The 26,034-nt window shown below is 35.7% G+C and overlaps 4 protein-coding genes across 6 annotated transcripts; 3 read left to right on the forward strand and 1 right to left on the reverse strand.

The window, feature by feature from the left end:
• Positions 1-228: 228 nt before the first annotated feature.
• LOC114413988 (AT-hook motif nuclear-localized protein 29-like) lies at positions 229-1,452 on the forward strand. Its single transcript, XM_028378371.1, has one exon. The coding sequence runs from the start codon at positions 494-496 to the stop codon at positions 1,346-1,348; it is 855 nt and encodes a 284-aa protein (XP_028234172.1). The 5' UTR covers positions 229-493; the 3' UTR covers positions 1,349-1,452.
• Positions 1,453-6,210: 4,758 nt separating this feature from the next.
• On the reverse strand, positions 6,211-7,095 carry LOC114414498. Its single transcript, XM_028378779.1, has 2 exons — positions 6,769-7,095; positions 6,211-6,693 (listed from the first exon to the last, which is right to left on the reverse strand). The coding sequence occupies exons 1-2, from the start codon at positions 6,994-6,996 to the stop codon at positions 6,634-6,636; spliced, it is 288 nt and encodes a 95-aa protein (XP_028234580.1). The 5' UTR covers positions 6,997-7,095; the 3' UTR covers positions 6,211-6,633.
• A 3,469-nt stretch (positions 7,096-10,564) lies between these two features.
• LOC114414499 (RNA-binding protein 38-like) lies at positions 10,565-15,510 on the forward strand. Of its 2 annotated transcripts, none has more exons than XM_028378781.1 (8): positions 10,565-11,599; positions 11,723-11,846; positions 12,370-12,502; positions 13,005-13,041; positions 13,160-13,367; positions 13,990-14,100; positions 14,180-14,278; positions 14,955-15,510. In XM_028378781.1, exons 1-6 carry the CDS (start codon positions 11,369-11,371, stop codon positions 14,085-14,087), a joined length of 831 nt encoding a protein of 276 aa, XP_028234582.1. In that variant the 5' UTR covers positions 10,565-11,368; the 3' UTR covers positions 14,088-14,100; positions 14,180-14,278; positions 14,955-15,510. The 2 variants fall into 2 exon arrangements, with proteins under 2 accessions (XP_028234582.1, XP_028234581.1); XM_028378780.1 differs by having other exon boundaries at positions 10,570-11,599; positions 13,130-13,367.
• A 1,401-nt stretch (positions 15,511-16,911) lies between these two features.
• LOC114414501 (SWI/SNF complex subunit SWI3B-like) lies at positions 16,912-25,504 on the forward strand. 2 transcript variants are annotated; one of them, XM_028378782.1, is made up of 5 exons: positions 16,912-17,657; positions 18,200-18,625; positions 24,404-24,539; positions 24,951-25,081; positions 25,171-25,504. In XM_028378782.1, the coding sequence occupies exons 1-5, from the start codon at positions 17,070-17,072 to the stop codon at positions 25,363-25,365; spliced, it is 1,476 nt and encodes a 491-aa protein (XP_028234583.1). In that variant the 5' UTR covers positions 16,912-17,069; the 3' UTR covers positions 25,366-25,504. The 2 variants fall into 2 exon arrangements, with proteins under 2 accessions (XP_028234583.1, XP_028234584.1); XM_028378783.1 differs by having other exon boundaries at positions 24,987-25,081.
• The last annotated feature ends 530 nt before the right edge of the window (positions 25,505-26,034 follow it).

Genomic DNA, 26,034 nt, shown 5'->3' on the forward strand with positions numbered 1-26,034 from the left:
TGAATTCAATTAATTAAATTAATTTTTATTAAAGTCATGTTTGAAAGTTTAATTAAAACTAATAAAAAAAGTTTGAAAATGTCATAGATAAATAATTATTTATGGAAAAATATTCCTTAAAATTGAAATCCATGGTTAATATAATCAATGCTTTCTTTGAATGAACAGTTATGTGTGTCTAATTAAGGAGGGTTGAATAATTGTAAAGGAAGGAGTAACGCGTGTGGCACGACAGGAGCGTGAGGATCGGAAATGGAATAGAACACCTTTTGTCTTTGGTAATGGTTATTTGTTGTGTTCTTTCTCCTTCCCACCATTTCATCCTCGAAACCACACTTTCGATCTTCCTTCCTTAATTTTGCACTCTTAACAAAACCAATATATTAATATATACTGTTTCAGCTAGCGTTTCATTTTCCATAAATTCGATTCAGAGGCGTTTGGCCACGAATTTGACCAACTTACACAAATTATATATTCTTGTCGGTGTGTCATGTTAGTAAATTCATCCATCATAACACTTCACAAATTTCACACACGTATGCTATATAATCAGTGTGACTTTAAGTTGGATCTCAAATTCTCACTCATGGCTGCTAATTACAACAACAATATCATTAGTGCTGCTGCTGCTGCTTTCATGACACCTGCAGCCCTACACCTCCAGCCCCAGTCCGACGACGACGACGGAGAAGGACCCTTCTCCACCCAGCGGCGCCCTCGCGGGCGGCCCATGGGCTCCAAGAACAAGCCCAAGCCGCCCGTCATAGTCACGCGCGACAGCCCCAACGTCCTCCGCTCGCACGTTCTGGAGGTCTCCCCCGGCGCCGACGTGGTGGAGAGCCTCTCCAACTATGCGCGCCGCCGAGGGAGGGGAGTGTCCGTGCTCAGTGGCTCCGGCACGGTGGCCAACGTCGTGCTCCGTCAACCGGCCGGGAGCGTCCTCACGCTCCACGGCCGGTTTGAGATAGTTTCCATGACGGGGACGGTGCTCCCGCCTCCGGCGCCACCCGGTTCGGACGGGTTGTCGGTTTATCTGTCAGGGGCGCAGGGACAGGTGGTTGGGGGCGTGGTGGTGGCCCCTCTGGTGGCTTCGAGTCACGTGGTTTTGGTGGCTGCTTCCTTCGCTAACGCCATGTTCGAAAGGTTACCCTTGCCCTTGAATCAGCATGATGATGATGATCAAGTTCTGCAAGAGGCACCACGTGGCGTCATGGGAACTGAACAGGTGGCAGATGGAAGGAACTATCCCTTCTCCGCGTCGCTGCAGGGTGAAGTATTTGGATGGGGTGGAACTGGAACTACATCATCAACATCAACTGCACCACCCAAAACTCATCCTTTCTAGTATTGCAATGTACTATTATATATATACATCAATATTATTATATGTGCAACACATGCATGATTTGAAATTAAAAATATCTAGACAATGTTTTGGCCACCCTGCAACTGCAAATGTTTTTTTTTTTATTGTTTTCAATGTTATATTATCATATATGTCCTATCTGCTTTACATAGCTGGTTTTGTTAATTCATAGCAAAACATCGGAAATGGGCTATAAAATAATATCATATTGTAATGTTGAACATCTAGACCTGCGTTGGTTGTCTATTGAAGCAAATCATTAGTGCCTTCTTTATTATGGTAGTAAATGATTAGGTTAATTTAATTAGGTCGGTCATCGGAGATTCATTCACTTTATACACACCAAAATTCTTACACGCACCAGTTATATATGTTATACTATTTTTTTTACTAATGTTATAGTCAACAAATTTTAATTCAACTGATTGAATCTTGGCACTACCTTTGATTTTCAAAAATAAAAAGATTTATAACACTTACGGATTCTGATCAACCAATTAACCATGTTTCTACGGCTACCTTCTGATAGAATTTTTATTAGCTAGGTATTAAGTCTAACAAACACTCTTGTTCAACTCAGTTATACCACCATATCAGCAAAATACAGATTTATTATTTTATAGCATCTGTAGATCTGTTAACTTTTTTTTGGGTCTTGATGTTTTAAAGCACCTTCGAGAACAAACACCGACAACGCCTGTTTGTCCCAGCACAGAAAACGTAGCCCTAGTTCCTGCTATTTGCAGTATCTCAACATTGGGAAGCGATGTTGAGCCTTTTTTGTTTTCCTCTTACTACAAGCGATCGATATTGAACTTCAAACATATTGCTTTTTTTTTTTCCTACTCCCAACTGAAAGTTTTCTGGCCAAATCAAGTGTTAGGCTCACACTTAATTTGTTTGTGTAACGACTAGTTGATGAAAAACGCACTTTTGCCAGTTACAAAAATATTAATTCTTATTCTGGAAAATGATGTTTTAGCATCAAAGTCTGTGATTTTATTATTTTATGTGTATTATATAAGGTGAGAAACAAAAATAGTTACATAAAGTCTATATGCGGTAATTAATGCTGAAATAATAAAGCTGATGTTTTATGATAAAAAATGTTTTTTTTAACATGTATGATTTTTTTAATACTTAGCACATTGATCTAGTTGAATTAGTTAAATAAGAATATATTTATTGTAAATCTTTTGACATTATTTTTAATTTTTACCTATAAAAAAAATATGCACATCTTAGATTCTTGAATGTCAATTCTGGGCTTGTTTTGCCGAGTAAACGTAAATTAAGCAAATCCGAAAACCCATATCCATGCTAACTTGGACGAAGCTCGAAGGAGCCAAGGAATTACCAGAACCAGTGACATTGAAACTTGAAATTATAGGAAAAAATTCTTGTAGTAGCTAGTAAAAATATATTATAAATTGGTTGGTCTTATGTCCCGAATTACTACTTGACCGGGCCAGTTTATTAAAGTGTAAGCTTTATAATACTCCTACAGTCCTACCATATACTAGTAGTAGTATGGTTGGTACCCAATTTCCAAAGCCCAAGGTCCATGTCTGCATTTCAGTGCCACAATTATCTAGATAAGCTTCAATCACTTCTTATTTCTTAATATGTGCTGTGTAGGGAAGACATAAACATATAGCCTCATACACGCACACGGGACGAGTGATAATTAGACTACTCCTTACCAAAGCATGTTTTATTTTAGCTTTGATAAGGAAACTAAGTGATAAGTGGCAGACACTAGAAATTCACCAGTTCGGGAATGGACACACTATTGGCTGTATTGACTTTAACCATCTCCTGGAAACACTCAAATTATTATTTTCTTGTGTTTTGTTAGTTAGCAATCAAGCTATTGTTTGATGAATTCCTCAGTTTGATCCTCGTCTTTAATATACTGGTGAAAAAAAAGAAGAGGAATCATGTTAATTATGTAGTGATTATATATTATTATTCTCAATCATTTATAACATGGATGTTATAGCATTTTTATTCTTTTGGAAAGAATGTGTTTTTATCCTTGTTTTTGCTCAAATTAATCATTCCATTTTTATATATTGATTATTTAATGCTCCATTTTTTAAAAAAAATGTGTGAATTTAGTCCTTCCCACTAACTACGCTTATGATGGTGTAAAATGCAATTTCCTGGCCTATAGTTTACAATCTCATACAAACTTGCATGAGAAATGCTAGTAATTGACATTCTCTTTAACACTCATTTTCAAATACCTTCTTTACTAACTTATTTTGGTGGGGCACATTTGTTGTTCAATGACTCTCCAAATTTAGAAGTCAAACTTATTAAAATTAGTCATTTTTGAAAAATTCTATCAATCATAGAGAATAAAAAAAATTAGAAAAATGCCACTTACATTCCTCAACTTGTATTTCTAAGAGTGTATTTGAATTTTCGATGGGATCCTCAAAATATATATTTGAGAGTAAAATCAATTTAGAGTTATATTTGGTTACCTACTAAAAGTATGTTTGAGAGAAATCTAGCAAAAAGAGAAAAAGGAATACAGAAAGGAAAAAGGGGTAAATTAAGAAAGATTAAGAAAAATGAAAAAATAAAAGGAAAAAAAAATGTCAACCATTGACTTTAAAACCAACATATCTAGTGGTCAAAAACGATTTTCTCCCAATAGGAGACATTTTTTTATAAGCATGATAGGAAACATTTTTTTTTTTGAGAAATTGATAGGAGACATTTTTTTTTGAGAAGTTGATAGGAGACATAGTTAAGTCTTCCGTTAATTTTAAAATCATTATATCTAACGGTCAAAAAGACTTTCCCACAATAGGAGACATTGTCAAGTTTTCCACCCTAACCTTCATCTATAATGTAATAGGTTCATTAACCCTAAATTTATTGATTGTTTAACAATAAGCTTGCCAAATCATAATTTATTAGTCCTTTTAGTAATAGACCCATAGGCCTATTTATCGCATTATATATTCCCGAGTTCAAGTTCGCCATCCATTTTTCCAAGTCATCTAAAAAAAGTAACCACAGCATTCTCACTGTATTTTGGTTGTCAATGATCCCCTACATTATAAGAATTTATACTCAGTTGAATTTGACTGCACAGTGTCAACAACACAAGTACACAAGTGAAAATCGTTCTCCTACATCCAGAAAGAGCAATTAGAATGTCAAATCTATTTCGACATCTTATTTTTATAGATTTAGAGTATATTCAGTCAGCCACGGAAGTAGTATCAAGTGCAAGCCCAGTGTACACCAGATGACAAACAGTAAACAATAAACAGAGATTAGATAGTCAACAAACTAGAGAAACAAAATGAAAAGGTCCTGATGCCATGACAAACCTCATGAACTAATGGAGACAAATAATAACATGGTAAACCCAACTAGTACTAAGTAGCTGCATATCAAAAGAGTGGCAAAATTTCCAATGTCCACAAGACCCAGCACAGATAGCCCCCACTTGACATTTATAGAAACTTATTTTCTTCTCACTAAAGTAGCTGAGTATTATGGTATTTAATTCCGCTACTGAGGAATATCCAGCTCCAAATAAAATTTGATTCATTGCTAATCATCCAAAGGGAAACATAGAGGAACTGTTGCATGGTTGCTCCTCCAATAAATTTCTACTAAGTTTGATTTCCAATTCACAGTTGAAGAACAAAGAAGAAAATAGGAAATTAAATACAAAAATTTTTAGTGGACATGTCCACACTAGATGACACCTAGGAGGAGAAATAAAAGAGAAGAGAAAGAAATATAGCTATGGTAATTGATATGATGTGATGGGGAGAGAAAGATAATAGGTGTTAATGAGGTGTTTAGAGTTACCAGATGTTCATCAATCATTACTCAATCAAGTATCATTGGCATGCAGGCAGCCTATTTTGCAATTTGCAGATTGAGATTACAATATTACATTGAGCAAGATTCTCTTAAAATGACAGGTGGCAAGTTTCAATGCCATGAGATATGAAGCACCAACTCTGACTTGATACAGGCTATTATAAAAATATAGGACATCAAGACAGTATATATTACCTTCTAAAAACAAAGTTTAAAGCTTTACAATTTTCATATGATAATGACCCTCACAAAAGGATATGAAAATCACATCAAACAATGAAAAAAGAGAGGGTGAAGGACAGAAACACAGATGTCAGCAACGCCCGTGCTGAAGGAACCACCAGTTGCAGGAGTGTACTGACAACCACAAATGGTGGAGGCATGGCTGGCAACAATGGAAAACAATGACAATTGGCACCGACAAAAACATAGATGTAGACAATCACCACACTGGAGCAGAGAACTATTAACATCCAATACAAAAACAGGGTTTCATGTGCAAAGATGTTTGTGTTCAATGGAAGAAAGAGTTATGTGCTTCATAATATTTTAATTAATTTTTAATATTTATAATATAAGTATATTCTTTTATGATAGGAGTGTCTGGCCAAGAGTAGGTTTTGTCATGTATACTCACTCGCTTGGCCCGTGTCCAAAAGGTGTTTAAACTATAAAAAAATGACACTCAGTAGAGGAGTTTCCTACGTGTGCCTAAGGTGTGTCTGAGAACTGTTAGTGTCTAAGGCGACACGCTATTTTGAAGGGGTGTCCATGCTTAATAAGCAGCAAGCCTACAATTTACAAAGCAAACTAGAGGAATAATTTAATTAAATGCCAGTTTTGTGGATTTCAAAGAATACACAAACACAATTACACAAGCACACCTAGTTCAAGCCCTAATGCAGTGCAACTTGTTTAAAAATTTACAAACGCCGATGCAACTCATATGAAAACAGTAAGCATGTACCGATCTTTAACACTGCTTCATGAGTAATGGCAGAAGGACTTATTCATTATAATAACATGCCTCTTGTCTCCGGAAGGATGGATTATTACAGTCTTGCAGATGCTGATTCTCGAAACAAAAAGAAAAAAAAAACAAATATGACAGGAAGAGCACTGCTGTTATAGTGTTATGTAAAACAGACAACCTAATTTACTGTATAAACACATAAACGTGAATACAATAAACAGTAGTAATATTTAGTAAAGATGAAACTGAGCGCGCATGAAAACACGAGATATGCCGTATTGTTAATTATATCCATTTGAATCCTGCCAAGTGCCAAGAACATCATAAACACACTCACATCTATGATCTATCTATCTTCATTAACTCTTGGGATGGTGTATTTGTGTAGGACTGAGTAGAAGTAAGGCAACAAACTCACATGAATGCTAATCAATCAATCCTCTGGTTTGGTTGCTTTGTCCTTGTTCTTGTTTCCATATATCAAACCCGTAACCTGTTGAAATTGTTGAAATTGAGAACTAATAGAAGAGAATATGAATATAAAAGTTGAAGAGGAAACTGAGGAAACCTGAGGGTCGGGAATGGGTTTACGATAAGAATCAGACTCAGCGGCGGCAAGAGTGGCCTTCTCCTGTTGTTGACGCTTGAAGTCTTGGGAGGGTTTGATCCAGAGGAAGTAGGCTAGGGTTCCGGCGACGACCCAAGAAGCAAGGTTGCTTCCGCCCCTGAGACCTCCCATCGAATTGCTTACGAATGACCTCATGTTGCCAAACGTTCTTCTCCGGCTACTCGCCATTCAACCAACTCACTCACGGACCGGCTAATGCCACAAAACCCACCATGTCAAATAAATCCTCATCACTCTCTTCCAATTTTCATTACAAATATCTGATAAAATATAAATACAAATATGAATATTATTCCAACTATTTAAGCTAAGCTGAGATAAAGATGCCAGAACATATTAAATTATACCCGTATCATGTCCATACACATAATATTACATTTTTTTATAAAAAAATTTCACAACATATATATATTAAAGATTTTATTGTTATAATTTTTTTAAATATAAATTAATTAGCTTAATAGTTAAATAATTAAGTAACAAACTTAAAAATATACATTTAACTAAAAATATAATTAAATTCTTATTTTTTAAGTTTAATTTATTTGTTATTTATATGTGTATATTGTTTGAATTAAAAAATAATTAGAAACTTATATGTAATTCATTTTAAAGCATATAGGTAAATTAAAAAAAAAAAGTATAATGGATTGACTGCGAATATACCTGAATTCAATAAAATCTAACAGATGAGAATGCATATTAAACTTCTAAACCCACATCTTTTATATTTGTATTATAACCATCCCACTTGTAAAGAGACGAGACAAGGAGGGTTAAATTACCATGCCTACCCTTAATTAAAGGGAAGATGTTACCCTAAATATACTTAGCATAAAATACACTCTCTCAGCTAAGTTACTCTTTATAAGATTTAAATTTGAAATAATATTAGTTTTTTATAATATTTTTGTATTAATTATTTTTAACACTCCAATTTGAAATGATGCTGATTTTTTTTTTTTTGCAAAATTTAATCTATAATGTTTTTTTATTAATTATTGGACTAGAAATATCATTAATTTAAAGAAGAGAAAAAAATATTAAGAAAAAATAGAAGTATTAATTACATAGATAATTTTGAAAAAGAAATATCAATTTAAAATAAACTTGTTATTATTAACTAAATTAATCACTTTTATTAATGAATTAGGTAATTGATATTTTCCCTAAAAAAAGTAATTGAGTATTATATACAAACAAAATAAACATATATATATATATATGAATAAAAAAATATCATTGTAAAAAATATTAATTAATAAAAAATCATAATATAACCAAAGAGTTAGTTTAGTTGTGTAATCCTAAGTGAAAATGATACATTTTAAAAAAATTATATTCATTTATCATGTGTAAAAAATTATTCACTCAGTCTATACTATTGCGATAATCCTTTAGATAATTTTAAAAATAACTTGATTTCTAATTCTAAATATATTTGAGATATTAACAGTTATTTAAAATTGGCCTAAATTTGTTAAAAATAACAGAAAGCCTCTTATGTCAGCAGAAATTTGTAAAAATGACGTGAAAACTACTACTGAAAATTTGTGTGAAAACTATGAAATTGGATTAAGCCAACACGGGTCGGTCAAAGATCATGCAAAAATTCCATATGATAGCAACAATGAAACGGCAAGGTACAATTGCACGTGTTCACACAGCATCCTCGGAAGCAAAATTGCCAACATCGACGCTAGAAGACGAACATAAGTCCTAAAACTACCCTTATTCCAACATTTGGATAAACTATCACTTTGATATAATCTAACGGATATATTTTTACATTGTTATTTAATTACATATAATTTTTAAAATAATTAATAATAAATATAAAATTTTATTATATTATAATTAATAATTAAATAATTGTGTGAAATACTTTTATACTATTAATATGTTTTAATTAAATTTAATTATTTATAATTGGACGCCATGAAAAGTTTGTGATTCAAATTTTGAAATAAGAAGGGAGAAATTTAAATTAAAGAAGTTTGATTGTATAGAAGAAATATATTTATATTATCCATTATTTTTATATAAATGTGATTTTTTTCTTACTGATAATCACTTCTTATGTCCTTTGTTCTGGCAATTACTCCGGATTCATTAACGCTAAAATGTTACAAACGCTGCTTACACGAATATGATAAAAATATACTTGAATGAGAAGAGAAATCCTATATTGTGAGTTGTATACAATTATGGATCAACTCACATAACTTTTTAGAGTAAATATGTATTTTATCCATTTTAAATATATATATATATATATATATATATATATATATATATATATATATATATATATATATATATATATATATATATATATATATATATATATATATTGTATCGAGTTATGAGTTGTTGAGAGATTTCTCATCAAATACTCCTATTGGATTATATATATGTATATAAAGTGTAATTAGAGGTTAATTTACAAAACTTATATAATTGAGTTCCAATAAAATCGTGGGAAACTTTCAGAAATTAGAATTGAATAAAATGTAAAAATAAAACAAATTGAACGCAAATTTTATAATTAGGTGCAATATAACATTATTTATATTTGTTTCAACCTTAAATCCAATACATTGAGATATTATTCGATCTGACATTGATAAGATTTACAATTCTATCATTTAAAAGACATCTTAGAGAGTTAGAAAATAAAACTTCTAAGTGATATAAAACTTTAAGATAAAATATAACAAAATTAATAAAGAAAAAAAATACATAGTATATCTAAATTAAATAAATAAATAGTCTATCCACATACATTATTATTCAATTTCAAATTGACATAATGATATTTATGCTATCTTTAATAATAATTTAATGACAATTATCTCAAAAGTTTCATTAATGATATTTTTTAATTGGTTAACAATGTAAATTTGTTTAAATCGTTATAAAATTAAGCTCCTAACTAAAAATATATTAAATGCGATGAAGAATATTTTTTTTTTGCCTTTTAAATTTTAAAATATTATATATATATATATATATATATATATTATTGTTTGCTAATTTATATAAACCAATGTTATATAGCATTTCTGTTATGTTTTTATTAGTTTTTAGGTAAAATTTTCTAATCGAAAACTTAATTTAAATAATTGTGAAATTATAAATTAAATAAAGTAATTTAAGTGTTTAATTTTTATACACTATTAATAATTTAGTATAAAAAATTTACAATGTCGATCTATAAAAACTAATATTGATATGATAGTAAAAAATCAATAAATTGATTATATATAGTAATTTTTGGTTAAATAACAATTACATCGCAGTACATAAACTATTGATACATAATTAAAAACAAAGAAACAGAACTTACACATATAAACTAAAATTATAGTTAAGTATAAAATTTAAAGATATTTGTTAATAAATAAGTGCCGGTAACAAAAACACTCCAAAATTGACTAACAATATTGTATACATTTGTTATACACCAACATAACATATATTTATTGTATTGCATATATTGGCTCCAAAGATCACAGTTATTTATTAATTTATGATAAAAACATTAGTATAAAATGTTTTTTTTTTTAAAGTACAAGTAAATAAAGGTCTGAAAATAAAATCCAAAGAGTTTTGACAGTGGCTTTACATGTGGGGAACCTGTATATTTTCTTGAGCCAATTAGACATGGAAACAGAAAAAAATAGAAATTGAAAAGAAAGAGGGGAAAGTGTGTGTGGGTCCAGGGTGAGCACCATCTCAGGCTGTCCGGTTGAGAAAAACGAGAACACTCATAAACTGAAGCCTGCCTATACTTTTTTGATTTTTGTGTGTTTTCCAATTCTCTCTCTTTCTTTCTCGCTGGTTTTCGTTTTCAATTTCATTCAGAGAGAATGAATGACTCCCACTCTCCTCCTCCTCCATCATCCACCCTGTCAACACACATCAACAACAACCATAATTGATTACCCAAACCAGAAACCCTTTTCTATTTTATCCCCCTTCCCTTCTTTCTCGATTCCCTCCCATAGTTGACTACTACTACTACTGCTGCTGCTGCTGCTGCTGCTGCTGTCTACTACCACCAGCACCAAGTATCCCCAGATACTTTTTTCACTCCCTTTTCAACCCCACACCACACCTTCTAATCTTCCATGTACCATCCTATCCCTCCTCCCACCTTTTCCCAATCAATTCTCTTTCCGTCCTTCCCCACCTCAATTCTAGGGTTTTTCCATTCTTCCTTCTTTTTATTTCTAAACCCCCCCTTTTCCTCTTCACTTTTAATTCGTTAGGTTACCCTCCCATCACTCTGCTTTTCTATCTCTCCCCCCTCTCTTCTTCCTCTGATTCCCCGTATATTTCTTCTAAATCTTCTCTCTCTTGTCCTTTTTCTCCCTACACCTCACGCACACACGCACAATTCTTCCTTTCTCCTCTTTTGATGTCTTAGGAACCATCCAATCTGAATTTGTGTATTCATTGCGTGATTGATTTTCCTTCTTCCTTTTTGTTGTTGCTGTGTGTGCGTGTGGCGGAGAATAGTGATCGATCGTTGTTAATGGCATACCAAGCGATCCAGGTTCCGAGTTCGGGATCGAGTTCGAGTTCGGGGTTTCAGTTATTGAATTCTCCGTTCGGAGACACCACCTACACCAAAGTCTTCGTCGGAGGATTGGCCTGGGAGACTCAGAGCGAAACCATGCGCCGCTACTTCGACCAGTTCGGCGAGATTCTCGAGGCCGTCGTCATCACCGATAAGAACACCGGAAGATCCAAGGGCTACGGTTTCGTGAGTATCTTTTTTATTACATTACATTATCATCACTGCCACTACACAACACGATGCCGTTTCAAATCAAAACTTTGTTGCACTATAGAATGACTTGGTTTCTATCTCAATTGGAGGGTATAGGTGACTTTCCGGGATCCCGAGGCTGCAAGGAGAGCGTGTGCCGATCCAACTCCTGTTATTGATGGCAGAAGGGCCAATTGTAATTTGGCTTCACTTGGTCGACCACGGCCCCCTCTGCCTTATGGTATTGTTTTGTGTCTAATTCGTTTTCCTCACTATGAATGAATCAATAAAATTTAACAAAGTTTAACTGTCATGTCGGCTACTTGTTTGCATTGACTACTGACGTCATCATCACTGTCGTTTGCTGTTTTTGCTATTATTTATCATTATCGGAATCATCCCACATTGGCGTCCCTCTGTTATTGAGATAAAGTCACGGGCAGTGATAGAAAGAGGTCGAGTGCTTGTGCCCGAGTGTTTAGTACTATCATTGCCCTAAAGTCATCTCCTGACTCTTATGGACCACCTTTTTTTTAATTTTTTCTTTTTCTTACACGATACTGTTTGTCTGGCCTAGTAAAATCTTCGTTTGTTATTTCTTATTGATCTTTTAAACAACGTGTTTGTTTTGCACTTTTGCTTCAACAACTGTGTTAGGCCCAAACAATGTTATTATTACCTTCATGTCTGCATCACCAGAAGCATTCTAGCCTACTCTGCTACTCAGATTGCTTTTATTTTGCGCTTTTTTTTTTCTTTTATAGGACGGATAAGACCTGCCTCCCCTTATGTTGGAAGTTTGCAACCAGCTCGTGGTGCTTATGTTGGGGGTTTTGGCTACCAGCAACAACCAGTTTCCTACAGCTATCAACAAGGATTGGTTTACCCTCCTTACGGGTGAGTGAGATGTTGTTGCTCGTTATCACAAAATGAACATTTGCTTTGAAGATTTGTTTTCATTGCTGAAAAATATTGTTATCTTGCTTGTTCTTTGTACTTGTTGTATCTACGCGTACGTTTACCATACTTTTAATATTTTACTCATTATCAACTCATATGTCTTTGTTAATGACTGTTGAATGACGGTGGTCAATTATGTGCACATCCTTGCTTGGACCACTGACTAATCCCCTTCTTATTTTTTCTGTGGCTGCATCCATGCAATAGTGGTTAATTAGGAAAGGAAAATCCTGAGAGATTTGGATTTTAGTTGTTTTGATGATTTTGGGAAACCTATATCAAATAGATATAATGGATTAGTAATTGTTTGCTATTCTTGTCCTCGTGCGTGTGAGGTGTTCCTAACTACATTTAAATTGTGCATCAGGATGTATTACACCAGAATCATGCTATAGAGGTGATCTTTTCAACATTATATGTGGTTGTTTTATCTTTGCAGGTATACGACATATGGACCTGAGTACATCTACCCACAGGTTGAATTAGTTTTTTTGATTGTCTTTGCAAGAATGTTTGTGTTGTTTGTGCACTGCTCACTTTTTCAACTTCCATCTTGTCTAATAGAGTCTGTACAACCCATATATGGGGCAACAGTATCTTCAGATATATGGAGTGCCTGGGGCAGTGAATACAACTGTTTATCCTTATGGACAAGTGGGTCAGGCTATTCCTAGTGGTCATGGTTATTCAGCTATACAGGGTTATACAGTACCAGGTCATCAGATTGTGCCCTATGGTGGATCTAATGTTAATGCCATAACAACTTCACCTATGCCTGCCATTCAAGCTTCATATCCTAGTGGTATGGTTCTCTACCCTGAAGAATTTCTATTTATGATTCAGGATGTGCACTTTTGTTGCCTTGTGAACTTGTGTTGTACTTTTCACTTGTCTCAATTTAATTCATGCTGCCTAAATTTTCTTGTGATTGAAACAGTGCTTCAATTCATATCTGATTTATGATTTTGCTTACCAACAGCCATATTTGGCAGGTATTCAATGCTCATATGTCTAGGAATTAACATTAACCAGAAAATACTTGAGCATGGAACCTTCTAGTTTCCAACAAGTATATGCCAATTGCCAAGGATGCATTGAACTTTCAGGTGTTGGCATATTTGTACTATTTAGGCAATTTTAGTTATCCGACCCAGATTTATGTATGAATTAATGTAGGTAAATTGGAGTTCTGATGGGTGACAGGTAGCAAATCTGTGAAGAATGCTTGATGTTTTTCTTATATGGATTATGGAGAAGTATTGTAATTTTTAAGACATGCATGTGTGTGTATGTACATGTAGAATAATGAGGCATTGAAGCACCCATGCTGCATCTCTTGGTTATTATTGGCATCTGAGAGAAAAACTTCTTTAGGTTCTATTCAAAGGATGTGATATGATTTGCTAGTGTGTTGACTTTTTCAGGAATTGCTGCACCAGTTCCTGGCCAACCACAATTTATTGTTCCTGCTCATTCTCCTCAGTTTATGCAAGGTAGCGGTCCTGATCAAACAGCTGGGTGAGGGGGCGAATAAGGTGGGTTATTTCCTAGCATCTTAATGTGCAGATGTTTATTTACAGCATGAACTTATGTTTTGAAAGTATCATGTTACAGGTATCCATAGTTTGCAGCAGGACTAAGAGCAGCGGAACTGCTACTTGAGTGGCGGGCTTCCAATCTAGCCTTGCAAGTTAATTATTTTGCATTCTAGAGGTATTGTTGCTTTATTTTATGTTGCCTTAATGATAATGGTGGAAATGAGTTAAGCTTCACAATGGCATTTCTTAACTTTTAAGCTTAATATGCCGAAAATTACATATCTTATATTTTTTGAAGAATTTATGGAATTTGGATCCTTGAAATTATTTTGGCTAATTATGAGTTGCAACTTGTAATCCTATATAGTTGAACACAAGAGCTCATGAGGCTGGCTCAAATAGCTCATAAGCCTAACTCTAGCTGAGCATCTGCTACTCAATTGGTAAAAATAGTCTCAGTTATAATTTTCAGAAAAGAAAACAAATTTAATGGTCGCAAGATTTCTTAAAGTTGCTAGTAGATTCTGTTAATTTCATGATGGTATTAACTGCCCAAGTTTATTAGTGTGCAATTCACACGTTTGGTATCTCTTTAATTACAGAGGCTTGCAATAGTATATAACTTTTGTTACAAGTGTGACATTGTCTGCTATATTTTATTTTGCCATTGTTTTGGGTATTTGGGTCCCATTTGCACATGGCATAAAGGTCTTGCTTTTGCTCTCTAAGTGTAAGGGGCCCGGATTCCTTAACGAGTTGTTCTATGTTGGTCTGAAATTAAAACGTTGGCACTGCAAACTACAATATTCTTTAGTTAGGTTTTAGCTCTTAACAAATTTTATGATGTGCAGGTCATATATAGTCATGCTCACCAAGTTGTGTCTGAGTCGCTCCAGATGGCGAAGGAAACTGGAATGTGCAGGCTGCTTTTCCATTTGGACATTTACACTAGTGTATTTATACCTAATGCTACCTGTACTCAAGAAGAGTTGCAGTAGTATTGGATCGATGGATGCTGGAATAGGTTTCTAGCAGCCATTTTAGGAATAAACTTCTGTAAAAAGGAAAATCATGTCTGAATCAAAATATGATTCTTTGTAGTCTTGTCCAGCATTGAGTTTGTAGATAGTTGTCAATGTTGGTAAATTGTGTGACGATGGATGGGCCATCATATTGAATGTGATTTTTGTGCATAGTAGTTGTCAGGGGTTCGTTCTACTAGAAGACAAGGGTGTAATATAAGATTTTAAGAACCTGCCGATTATGCAGGGTAGAACCATCAGTATATTCCATTAGAGAGGATTGCAGTGGTTCTTTAGTGTTATTTTACCGTCATTCAGCACGGAGTCACATGTTCAACATTTTCTTGAATTAATTTTCAACCTTTCGTCATGGTGCCCTTTATAATTGATATTTCTTTAGGCCCTTTATAATTGGTATTTTTTTAGGCTCTTTATTATTACTATTTTTTTAGGTTGGATTGTAAATACAAGGGTTGGTTGAGTAAGATTGGTTTATCATTCTACCACTAGTTACATCATAGTTTATGTAATACCTATGCTATGAATGGTCACAGATCACACTAATGTATGAATGCATCATAATCGTCATTTTTTAAATATCATAAAATTGTCTTGACTGAATAACTGATTATAAAGAGGTCAATTAACAGTTCTTTGTTTAGGCTTTTAATTCAAATCTCTTTTCTTGGAAAGTAGTTCGATTGTTGTTACGGATCGAACTATCAACTCTCGGGGTTCCAAATTGTTAATTTGATATGTGATTTGTGATCACTGTTCTGTTTGGTGCAAATGTTAATTGTAGAAGAGTTAATTTTGAAATGAATTTGAAAACTTCAATATGAATTAAAGAAAAACATTTAAATAATTTTGTTTTATTTGTCAAAATAAACTTTGTAGTGTTTTTGTAAGTTTTTTTTAAAGGATTGAAATTAGTGGGTTTTGCTCCAAAGTAAGATGCTGTATTTTTGTTTTTCGTTTTTTTTATAAGGAGGGACGAAGTTCCTGAAGAACTAAGAACCCACACTGCGAATAAATGGTATACTCCTCTGAAGAGTCCAGCCAAAGCAGGGGTTAACATCCATTAGAAGGTGAATTAACATGGAGCGAATTCCTTTGAATGTGCACAAGAAGCTCACCATATGGCTCCAAAGTTCCATCAAAATTATTGATCACATGAATCAAGTGTAAATTGTTTTAGCTTAATCATGGTTTTGATTTGGAGTATTGTATTGTAGCTGCTTGTTAAATATTCAGAGAAAATTTTTCTGTTCACGGAACAGTGGATGATACATATAGCATATGGTAAAAAAAAAAACAAACAAAACAGAAGAGCCCTGGCTGTGAAAACCAGCAATGGCTTCACTTATTTATTGGAGCACATAAATATACAAGGACGGGATGAAGTGTAAATGTAAAGCACTCTTGGTCTTGGTGAGATAGTGCTCTTAACCTTTTTTAATAAAAATTCTGACTGTTACATTATTATGAGTAATGAGTTCTTATAAACTTATTTAATAATAAAAAAGTGTATTAAAAATAAATTAAGAGTGATTAGTTAATATTTTTTTCATTTCTAATACCTCACAATATTTTATTTATATCGTAATTTTAAATTCAATTAAAATAAGTCATCTATAAAATAGTTTTATTAAATGATTCATTTGTTAGTTTTTTTTTAAAAAGAATTGTTTAATCTTTCTATCACAATTTTCATTTAGATCTCATTTTAGAACGATTAAATGGAAAGTTTAAATATGTGATTGTAAGATTCCCCAATTTTTGAATGGATTTGAGATTCGAGAACACATTATTCCAGTTTACATGATTATTTATTTATTTCTTAAGATCCGTTGCAATTTCTGAATGGATTCAAAATCACATACATTTATATACGTAATTCATATCCCGAAGGTGTGCTTGTAATAAGGGCCCCGTGCTAAAATCATGGCCACCACAGCCACCGAACCTCTCCCTTCCTCCGCTGAAATGCCTCCTGCCCCGCCTCCTCCGAAGCAAATGCCGCAACCGGTGGCGGCGGCGTCAGCAGTGAAGCCTGAGGCTCCATTGTCCGATTCGAAAGCTTCGGCGGAGGCGAACGTAATAGTGGTCCCGAGCTACTCTCGTTGGTTCTCGTGGGATTCGATTGACGAATGCGAGGTGCGTCACCTCCCCGAGTTCTTCGAATCGGCGTCGAAGAGCCCTAGGGTTTACAAGTACTACAGGAACTCGATCGTGAAGTACTTCAGGTACAATCCCACCCGAAAAATCACCTTCACCGATGTCCGCAAAACGCTCGTGGGAGACGTCGGTTCCATCCGAAGAGTCTTCGATTTCCTCGAAACTTGGGGGCTTATCAATTACCATCCCTCTTCGTCGCTCACCAAACCCTTGAAGTGGGACGACAAAGAGACCAAATCCGATTCTGCCTCCAACACCACCGAATCTTCTTCCGCTCCCGCCAAAGAAAACACTAAGAGACTCTGCAGTGGCTGCAAAGTCGTTTGCACCATAGCTTGTTTTGCCTGTGACAAGGTACCTTTTTTTCCTTTCCTTTTCGTTTTTTGTTTAGATGCACTTCAATGTGTGCATTTGGTGTTATTAGCTTATTACAATTCTAGTTTTATCTCCATAATTTACATAATGTATGTTTACATTAAATGCTAGTTAGTTTTGTACTTTTGTTAGAAATGTCACTTGGCGGATTCGAACACACAACCTCTCCTCCCCCTCCCTTCACCAACCATTGGACACCTTATATCTCCTCATTAATGGTCATTATTAATTATACAAGTGAAGCTTTAATTTAATTATAAAATACTGTAGTACTGAAAACACAAGTAATTATTGTATGGTTAGAGACCACCAAGTGACCATAGTTTTGACTATTTAGATGTGAAGTGTAGTGGAATTTTTCAATTTACAAAAAAGAATTAATAAAACTTGACTATGTGTCATGTGATGATAATGATTTATGACCATGGTGGTTTGGACTGTATAATAATTTCTCAAAACACCTAAACAACAGCATCTATGTTTTGTCTGGTATTTGATGGACGGAAAATTGACGTGTGTAGTATGATTTGACTCTTTGTGCGAGGTGTTATGTTCGTGGCAATTATCGAGTTGGTGTGAACTCTTCGGATTTTAGGCGAGTGGAGATAAGTGAGGAGACAAAGACGGATTGGAACGAAAAGGAGACCACGAATCTTCTGGAAGCTATTACGCATTACAGTGATGATTGGAAGAGGGTTTCTCAGCATGTTCCTGGCAGAACTGAGAAGGAGTGTGTTGCTCATTTTCTGAAGCTTCCTTTTGTGGATCAATTCCAGCATTATCAACAACACCCTGCTGTCAATGGCACTGATGACAGTTGTAATCCGTTAAAGAGGGTAACTAATGCTGATGCAGAATCTGAATTGGATACTGTTGCCTCTGCTGAACCCAATAAGAGAATGCGTCTCACGCCTCTTGCAGATGCAAGCAATCCGATTATGGCTCAGGTTCTCTCTTGCTCTCTTTTAAATTATTGTTCATTGTTGAACTTCTGTTTTCCTTTGCTTTCATTTCATAGAATGAATTATACAAGCTACACAATCTTGTGATGGAAGGCTCTTATATATAGCCTTGATTCCTAACTGCAACGTAACTGCCACAGCTAAGCCTAACAGCATGACAGCTCAGCATATACTACTATACCTACCTTGTACAAGGTATTCATACAAGTATTCATATACATGACTGTACTATCACTATACTTTTGGTATACTCTATTATTCCCCCCACAAACTCAAGGAGATTCATGCCAAAGGAAACACCTTGAGTTTGGTACGAATTGCAGTATGCTGAGAAGGTGACAGAGGCTTAGTTAGAGGATCAGCCAGTTGATCTTGGGCAGGCACATGTAGTATATTGAGTTGTTTGGAGAGCACTTTTTCTCGTACAAAATGAATATCAAGCTCAATGTGCTTGGTTTTGGAGTGTAAGATGGGATTGTGAGATAGGGAAACTGCACTGAGGTTATCACACAGTAAGGTAGGAGTAAGAAATGGCACTTGGAGTTCACGGAGAAGGGACTGAATCCAGAGTAAATCTGCAGTGGTGTTTGCCATGCTGCGATACTCAGCCTCAGTGCTTGATCTAGCTACTAGTTGTTGTTTCTTTGATCCCCATGAGATGAGATTAGGGCCAAAATAGATACATGAACCAGATGTTGAACGTCTGTCATCTTGATCAGTGGCCCAATCTGCATCACTGTAAGCTCTTAAAGAGAATGGAGGACTGGTGGGTGATGGAGTGAGCAGTAGGCCATGACTGAGGGTGCCATTGAGGTACCTAAGTATTCTTTTGACAGCTTTCCAATGAGACTCCAGAGGATGTGCCATGAATTGACACACTTTGTTAACACTGAAAGCAATGTCAGGCCTTGTCAATGTAGCATATTGGAGAGCTCCAACAATGGATCTGTAGAGAGTGGGATCAGTCATGGTGTCTGAGCCGTATTTGCTAAGTCTGCAGCTGCTTACCATGGGTGAGCCAATTGGTGCAGAGTCTTCCATATGTGCCTTGCATAACAAGTCTCTGATGTACTTAGTTTGATTAAGTAGAAGAGCTCCTGAGGGTAAGTGATGAACCTCAATGCCTAAGAAGTAGTCAATCTGGCCCAGTTGCTTTAATGCAAACTTCATATTTAGCTTGTGAATGAGATCACTAATGAGGTGTGGTGCTGAGCCTGTGATTAGAATGTCATCAACATAAATCAGTACATAAGTACATGCACCATTTTGAGTGTGAATAAGCAGAGATGGATCACATTTGCTCTTGACAAATCCCAGTTGCAGTAAGGCTTGTGTCAATCTGTCATACCAGGCTCGAGGAGCCTGTTTTAGGCCATATAAAGACTTGTGAAGTTTGCAGACTAGGGACTTGTCTGAAGCCTCAAAGCCAGCAGGTTGGGTCATATATACTTCCTCTTGTAGTATGCCATTGAGGAAGGCATTATTCACATCAATCTGTTGCACAGACCACTTGAAGGTAACAGCCAGAGTTAGAATAATTCTGATGGTGATGGGCTTGATGACAGGGGAGAAAGTTTCTGTGAAATCAAAGCCAGCAGTTTGCAGGAAGCCCTTAGCTACAAGTCGGGCTTTGAACTTGTTAACAGTACCATCAGGATTTTCTTTTACCCGAAATATCCATTTACATCCAATTGCCTTTCTATGTTGTGGAAGAGGCACCAGTGTCCAGGTTTGGTTGTCCATGAGAGCTTTATATTCTGCCTGCATAGCTTGCAGCCAGGCAGGATCATTGAGAGCACTTTTGACAGATTTGGGTTCAAGAGCAGCCACAAATACTTTAGGCTTGAGATTACCAGTTTTGGCCCTAGTGATCATGGGGTGAGCATTGTGGTGAGATATGTTTTGAGAAGCAGGTCTGATTGCTGGCACAGGATCTGCAGGAGGTGTAGGGACACTTGGTGAAGTAGTAGATATTGGTTGAGATATGAGGGAGTTGATTTGAGATATAGTTAGAGGTGTGGAAGATGATGGTGACACTGATCCTGGTAATGGTGAGACTGGATCAGGTGGATCAGTGTCAGGAGCTGATGATGTCTCAGGGTGCAGATTTGTGTTTGTGTTTACTGAGGGAAACAGAATTTGTGCAGGGTAAGTGTGAGACATGTGTGAATTACTGGATGATGAAGCAAATAGAGACAAGTAGGGAAATTGAGACTCATGAAATATCACATCCTTGGAGATGTAAATTCGACCAGTTGCATCAAGGCACTTGTGACCTTTATGTTGAGGTGATACTCCTAGATAGACACATGGACTGGACCTATATTGAAGTTTGTGGTTGTTATAGGGTCTCAAGTGAGGAAAACAGAGACAGCCAAACACTTTGATCTGAGAATAATCAGGTTGAGATTGATGCAATGCATGGTAAGGTGACTGAAACAGTGGGATAGCACTGGAGGGTAACCTGTTAATGAGATATACAGCTTGAGTGAAACTGTGATCCCAGAATTTTAGAGGTAAAGCTGCATGTGAGAGTAGTGTAAGTCCCATTTCAACAATGTGTCTGTGCTTCCTTTCAACAGTCCCATTTTGATGAGAGGTATGTGGACAGGTAAGTCTGTGTTGGATACCTAACTCATTGAGCAGGGCTGTGAAGGCTCTGAATTCACCTCCCCAATCAGATTGTATGGCCTTAATAGATGCTTGAAATTGGTTTTGGATAAGTGCTTTAAATTGAGTAAAGGCTTTAAGTGCATCACTTTTGGCTTTTAGGAAGTATATCCAAGTAAACTTGGTATAAGTATCCACAAAGGTGATATAGTAACTGTAGCCATAGTAGGATACAAAGGGAGCTGGCCCCCATAAGTCACAGTGAATGACTTCAAACGGTTTAGTGTAAACAGTATTGGATAAAGGAGAGTGCAGTCTATGAGATTTGCCCATACAACAGAAAGTGCAAGGAAGAGTTGCAGTTTCATTAGAAAAAGGTATATTACACAGATTTAGAATGTTCTTAACAGCACTGGTGTGGGCATGGCCCAGCCGAAGGTGCCACATTTGAAATACATTGCCATTTTGCATAACAGAAACAGTGTTATTACAATTGATAGGATTATTGAAAACAGAAAATTGACTGGAACTAGACATTGAATCTGAGTTTGAGGCAGCACCACTGTTGGTGAGAAACTTGAAAGGCTTGAACTGATAAAGGCCATCAGCTCCAACAGTGCCTTCAAGGAGAACTTGTTTAGAATCCTGATATTTGACAAAACAATGATAAGGATGAAACTCAAATATGACATTGTTATCTTGGGCAAATTTGCTAACTGATAACAGATTTTTAGAGATATTAGGCACATGGAGTAAATCTTTAAGAGTGAGCTTCACATTAGGTTCATTAGGTGAATGAAATTGAGATTGACCTAGAGAGTGAATTGACACACCTTGACCATTTCCCATCACAACTTGGTCCTGACCAGTGTAGGGAGAGCTGTAGGACAGGTTGTTGGGATTATAGGTGAGGTGATGTGAGGCACCAGAATCAGGGTACCAAGCTCCATTGGAGAACTGATCCATATTAGGCATGGCATAGGGCTGAGGCATGGCCAAGTGTGCAGTAGGCCTCATGTAAGGGTTGAAGTTCTGAGGCCTGTTAGAGGGTCCTACTTGGTAACCACCGCGTGAGTTTTGATTCATGGCTTGAGGATCATACCTGTACCAGCAGTTAATGGCATCATGATTTGGTTTAGCACAGATCTGGCACTTGACTTTGCCTTGATTTTGAGCTTGACCTTTTCCACGACCTCGGCCACGGCCTTTACCACGACCTCTTCCACGATTGGCATTGACATTGTAGTGCTCTGTTCCCAGTTCTTGACTCTCATGCTCAGAATTTGAATCACTGGCATTGGTTTCAGTATGTGCCACATTTGCTGACACACTTGGACTCGTAAGTTCTTGCTTGAACTTTTCAAACTGTGCTTCTTGAAGAAGGAGCAATGCTTCAACATCTTCGACCGTTGGTGTGTCAAATCGACTATACACCATCATGACAAACGAATTGAACTCTTCTGGCAGTCCCTCAAGGATTGAATCAACTTGTTCTTGTTCAGAAACCATGTCACCAACCGCAACGAGTGAGTTCACAATCGATTTGATGCGCAGAAGGTATTCATTGACGGATCTTGAGAGTTTCTTCGTGTTCTTGAGTTCAGATCTCAATTGACGAGCACGAGATTTGAGTACAGAGTTGAAGTATTTGTGGATCTTGTCCCAGACTTCATGTGCGTGTCTACAACTCAGCACACGAGGAAGTACACCATCGGAGAGGGTGGATAGCAACCAAGTGAAGAGTGTTTGATCTTTGATTAGCCATTGTTGATACTCATCGGAGTTGATTCCAAGTGCGCAATCTTCAATCGACGCAAATTGCAACGGAATCTGCGGATTTACAACAAATCGATGAAGATTATGCGCAGTGATTACTCCATTTACCTGTTGACTCCACAGGAGAAAATTCTTCTCATCAAGCTTGATTGTGAGAGAATGTGTGAGCCCAGATTTGGTGGATGCTTTCGTTGTAGCTGGTAGATCAGCAAGCGAATTCACGTTCTGGTGCTCATCGTCCGCCATTAATGGAGGTTCTTCCATGGAAGACGAAGAGTTTCTGGCGCGGAAACGTAACAAACTTGTAACTGAATCTTAGAGACTCAATGATACCATGTTGAACTTCTGTTTTCCTTTGCTTTCATTTCATAGAATGAATTATACAAGCTACACAATCTTGTGATGGAAGGCTCTTATATATAGCCTTGATTCCTAACTGCAACGTAACTGCCACAGCTCAGCCTAACAGCATGACAGCTCAGCATATACTACTATACCTAGCTTGTACAAGGTATTCATACAAGTATTCATATACATGACTGTACTATCACTATACTTTTGGTATACTCTATTATTCATGAAAGGATAAAAATGAAATTTAGTTGTATTGCATGTAACCAATAAAGAATCATGAATTGCATTTATGTCTTAATAGTTAGAGTTGGTTACCAGTGTGTTATCAAATGGCGGAAATAATCCGTTATATCATACCAGATAGCGTTGTGGGAAAATAACAGAAGTTGCATGGTGGTGAAAATGTATGATATATATCACTGTATCAATTATATACATTAATTATAAATGTATATAAGTTTAAGTTGTATGCAATGCAAAAAAATGACATAATATAATTCAAGTTCAATTGGATTGAGACTTGCCAGAGAAGACAGGAGGATGAAGCAGGAGGTGAATGGAAGCTGATGGAGGAGTGGAGGAGGAGTCCTTCCTTGATCCTTACATGAAGCTGTGAACACAGGATTGTGTGTGGGAGAATTTTAACAGGTTTTACGTGAGTGGGAAAAAAGTCACAAGCAGTCCTTCATCCATCTCTCAAAACTGTCACGGCTGGCTATTTAAAAACACTGTTGGAACTGATTACCATATTCTGACTCGGCCTCTTGAATTTTTCCCTGGGACTGTTTGGGGTTAGGGTAACTTTCTTAGTTTGGCAGTTCATTTGTATGAAGGGTTTGAAACTTAGTTGTTGTGAAATACTACTAGTGTGTAAAAGTAGTATACTGAGGTCATGATTAAATTTGCAGCATGGTTCATGATAGCTGAACTGCCCAATGAAGAATGATCTCTTTAAAAGTCTGTGCATTGTTAATATAATATATAATAATAATATATTAACACTTTTTATTCAATTTCTCGCAGGCTGCTTTCCTGTCTGCTTTGGCTGGGTCAGAGGTTGCACAAGCTGCTGCTCAAGCTGCATTGACAACTCTGTCTGAGGTTTACAAAGCAACTAAAATAAATTATCGGTCGTTTCCGAGGAATACATTGCTGCAAGGTGAGAATGATATTTAACATAGCCTAAGATTATAGGCTTCTGAAGGAATTAATCTGTCATCAGTCAATGTGATTTATCTGGGAATGGATGGACCAATCTTCATTGTGTTCTTGGTGTGTTTGATTGGAATAATTTGTAAATGTAGCATTGCAACGGATCTTTAATAAAAATCTTTGGTGCACCAAATTTGTCATTTCCTCTATTCAATGGTTGACTTTTGGAATAACTACAGAAGAACATTATACTCTAATAAAAATTTCATATATTTAGCAGTTAGTTTCTTCTCTTTTTTTCCTTCTTTATTCTAATGTAATTATTATATGTTCTCTGTGATTCCATGAGTTTAAAGTGTAGAAAATAATTTTTGAATTCGATTTCCTTAGTAGAATTATGGCTTAATGTTTTATGCAGATGCTGGTATCATGTCTAACGGTGGTAATACTTCAGATTCATTTCAAGGATCTCGATTGCATGCAAACATACAGCTTGAGAAGGAAGAGTTAGATGTGGAAAAAGCAATTTCTGAGATTATAGAAGTTCAGGTCTGTCATATGTCAAGGTTTAATTTGATGGTATCTGCATTTACAAAGTTTAAAAATCTTTGCTAAATACTGGATATTTTGTTTTGTAGATGAAAAATATCCAAGATAAGCTTGTTCAGTTTGAAGATTTGGACCTGCTGATGGAAAAAGAAGGCCAACAGCTGGAGCAAATGAAAAATATGTTTTTCCTTGATCAGCTTACTCTTTTATTTCATAAATCATCTGCACCAAAAACTGGAGAATGCCAAGAAGGCAATAATGTAAAGACGAACCATGGCTATTGATCTTAGGCTTAGCGAATGTATTCAATTTTCCTTTTCAATTATCCTGCTCTCTCCATTTGCTTTGGCCTCGAGTCACTGGACTATTTCTTCAATATCATACAACTCTATCTTGATGTAGAGTATCTTTTTATTTTTTTAACCAATTGTACATACATTGCTAGAGTAACGCGTTGTCTGGATGTGTAGATAAAATGTAGGAAATGAAGTGAAAAGAATAAATAAAGCGATAAATAGAAGAGATAAAATGATAATTTTCCCCCCTCATTTTTGGTTGTGAAGAGAAATTTAAAAAAGGAAAATGCAGTTTTGTTGACTGCACTATTTGGCATTGCTAAGGTGGAGAAAATACGTACGTAGGAAATGAGTGAAGAATAAAATAGAAGATTTAATTTTAGAGTGCATATTTTATGTGAGAAGTGTGTGATAGTGTTAGTGAGAAGTTTTTCTTTTGCACTGTCTATCAATTATAATTCATGCTATGTATAACATATAATTCATGCTAGTGTAAACTTTTTAAAAATAAGATATTTTGTAATATTTGACTGGGTAAAAAATCTTTACAATGCCACGTGTATCAATTAAATCCATGATAAATATATGCTTTTAAAGAAAATTTTACTTACAAAGAGTACTAGTAACATGCTTTAAAATGTGTTTCTTAAAATAATG

The sequence above is a fragment of the Glycine soja genome, chromosome 6, assembly GCF_004193775.1.
Source record: "Glycine soja cultivar W05 chromosome 6, ASM419377v2, whole genome shotgun sequence".
In the NCBI taxonomy this organism is placed as follows: Eukaryota; Viridiplantae; Streptophyta; class Magnoliopsida; order Fabales; family Fabaceae; genus Glycine; species Glycine soja.